Here is a 2,653-nt window from a genome sequence, read left to right on the forward strand (position 1 = left end):
GAGGAGAGGAGAGGAGAGGAGAGGAGAGGAGAGGAGAGGAGAGGAGAGAGGTATGGAGCATTAGAAATGCCGGGAACCTAAGCAGGAAGAAGTGGTCAACACCAAAGGTCTCTGAACAATCAGGACCGTGGTGGGGAATCGAAGTGCTTGCTGTGTAAGCCTAAAACCCGAGTTTGATCCCAGAACCCACCACAGGAGGAGCAAACAGTGGGAAAAGCTGTCCTCTGACTTGCACACAATAATGAATGAAACAAAGAAGAGGGCATCTCCAGGTCCATTAGCTTTAGCATTCTTGAGCCAGGAAGTGAAGACAGGAGAGGGAGTGAAGGGTTTAATGGGGGGATGAGTGCAAAGGTGCAGTTTCTGCAACCACACCCACCCTCCAGGCTCAGCAGAGGCCTGCCACAGCAGACACCGAGGCATGAGAAGGCTTCACCCTCCCTACCCATCTCCCAGCCATGTCTTGGCCGTGGGGTAGAGAGAGGGGCCCGGAGAGCTAGAAGCTACCTGTACAGACGGACTGCCTGGGAGCTTGCTAGGTGAGCTGTGTGCCTGGTACAGGGAAGGGTGGAGTGGGTATGGGAGTCTTCCTGGGAGCAAGAGGCATTGTTCCCTTGTGGGTTGTGTAAGGGGCAAAGGGTCTTCCCGGGGAAGGCGGTCTGTGGAAGAGGAAGATCTGAGCTGGGGACAAGAGACTATAACTGACAGGTGTGTAGCAAGGAGGTACGGTAAGGCACCAGGCAAGGGACAGGAGGCCCATGAAGGGAGCATTCAGGGATAGAGCCCAAAAGGGGGCGGGGCAGGGGTGGGGGCTCTGGGCCCAGGGCAGGCTGGGAAAGAGGATGCACAGATGGCTAGAGGCCCGCATGTTGGGTAGACCGCAGTGGCTGCTTAGCTGAGAGTGGTCCTTCCAGGAACTCTGGGCAGCAAAAGCAGCTGCTGGTTCCCCTTAGCATTCATTTATACAGATGCCAGGGTTCACCCTTTGTACTGGATGCCCGCTCCCGGCTCCACCCAAAGACTGCCCCCTTGCCCCACCCTCACCTCTTTGATGGCTGCCATGCGCACAGTTTCATAGTAGTGCAGGGGTGCATTGGGTGTGTTCATGTCATAGCCAAAGCCCGCGACTGCCACTTCATCACAGCCGTGTAGTGCCATGGTCACTGCCACACTGCCAAGGGTTGGGATGTTCTGGAGGGAGAGAGGAAGCAGGGAGAGTTCTGTGGAGGGGGTGGGGGAGGGTGGGGCTGAGACCACCATTGCTAATCAAGCCCACTTCCAAGATGGGCCTTCCTCCCGAGGGGGCCTTTCCCCAAGCACTGCCACCTGCTTCCCTTCCAAGGCTCCTCCGCCTCCTCCCTTCCCAGGAGTCTCACCCCTCTGCCCATGAGGCCATTGTTGAAGGGCAGTCCGATGAGAGTGAAGGCAGCCTCCTGGATGAAGTACGGGTTGAGGATGCGGATCTCCGGGGGCTCCTTGGGCACTCGGGTGGCCACGGACTTCCAGAAGCCATCGGATGCACTCTGTAGACAACAGAGCACAAGGAGCCATGAGCTGGGCACCTGGTGATGTGCTCAGAGGAGAGGGGATATGTATGGAAGGACAACCCGAGGTCCGGGGTAGAAACCAGCACAGGAAGGCTTCGGCAGGTTAGGGGTCTCGGGATGTGTGACCGACAGATATGTGTTGGGGAAGGATGAACATATGGTAGACCCATGGTCTGTAAGAAAGGGCACAAAGGGAGTTTGGAGGCAAGGTGTGGGCCACTGTTGAGAGTGCTTCTCTGGCCTGAGTGTGGGGTCGGGTGTCCTTGGGCCACAAGGAAGGCCTGCAGGCCCAGCTGTCCCACCTCCCCACCAGAGGCCAGAGCCCACCAGAAACCTGCTCTCTTTCGCCTATCTGCTCTGCTGAGCTCCCCGAGCCCACCTCCTTCTGTCTTTCTTGGCTCTCAGTCAACTGCGCTAAAGTGGACCTGGAAAATAAAGACATTGCATGAGCTATCACGGACCATCATAGCAACATTCAGACCTCGGTCCTGCGCCTGACCAGAACTGGGGCTTCAGCCCTGTTGTGTGCAGAATAGATCATTCTCTCTGTTGTGTGTAGAACAGTTCACTCTCTCTCTCACGGAGCTTGGTCCTAAATGTGGAATCTGCCATGGAAACATCCCAGTGTCTGACCCGGGCCACAGCCTCTTCTCTTTAGCCTCTCCCTTCCTCCTATCCAACCTCACAGAGACCGCTGACCTCCAGCTTCTCCTGGTCTAGACCCCAATTCAGTCACTTTAGCTACTCTCTCATGAGCTCCCCTCTCTACCCTTACAACAGGGCCTTCAGTCTGGTGGAGGAATCGGTGGGTCCAGCAGGAGCACACCATTACCATTACAGAGCACACCATTACCATGGCCTCTGAAGCAGAAAGTCGGGTACTTGCCTAGGGGACATGAAATAACCAACTAAACTTGGAGTGGAAAAGAACTGAACACGCCAAAAGGGCACAGTCGCCAAGTACAAAGCTTCCTAGCCTTCTGACAGCTGAAGTTTGACTTCAGAACCCACATGGTGGGAGGAGAGAACCAAGATGTCCTTTGACCCCCATATGCATCCAAGTCTCTCTCTCTCTCTCTCTCTCTCTCTCTCTCTCTCTCTCTCTC

At 55.8% G+C, this 2,653-nt stretch overlaps 1 protein-coding gene across 8 annotated transcripts in view; it reads right to left on the minus strand.

Moving 5' to 3' along the window:
* Nucleotides 1-2,653, minus strand: part of St3gal3 (ST3 beta-galactoside alpha-2,3-sialyltransferase 3) — a 208,587-nt gene that overhangs the window by 6,394 nt on the left and 199,540 nt on the right. For all 8 annotated transcript variants that reach the window (XM_021201159.1, XM_021201157.1, XM_021201155.1 and 5 more), the window contains 2 exons: nucleotides 1,377-1,523; nucleotides 1,045-1,191 (listed from right to left, as the gene is read on the minus strand). In XM_021201159.1, the coding sequence (XP_021056818.1) occupies nucleotides 1,045-1,191; nucleotides 1,377-1,523 (294 nt within the window). The remainder of the gene's footprint in view (nucleotides 1-1,044; nucleotides 1,192-1,376; nucleotides 1,524-2,653) is intronic.

Source organism: Mus pahari, chromosome 6 (assembly GCF_900095145.1).
Source record: "Mus pahari chromosome 6, PAHARI_EIJ_v1.1, whole genome shotgun sequence".
Classification (NCBI taxonomy): Eukaryota; Metazoa; Chordata; class Mammalia; order Rodentia; family Muridae; genus Mus; species Mus pahari.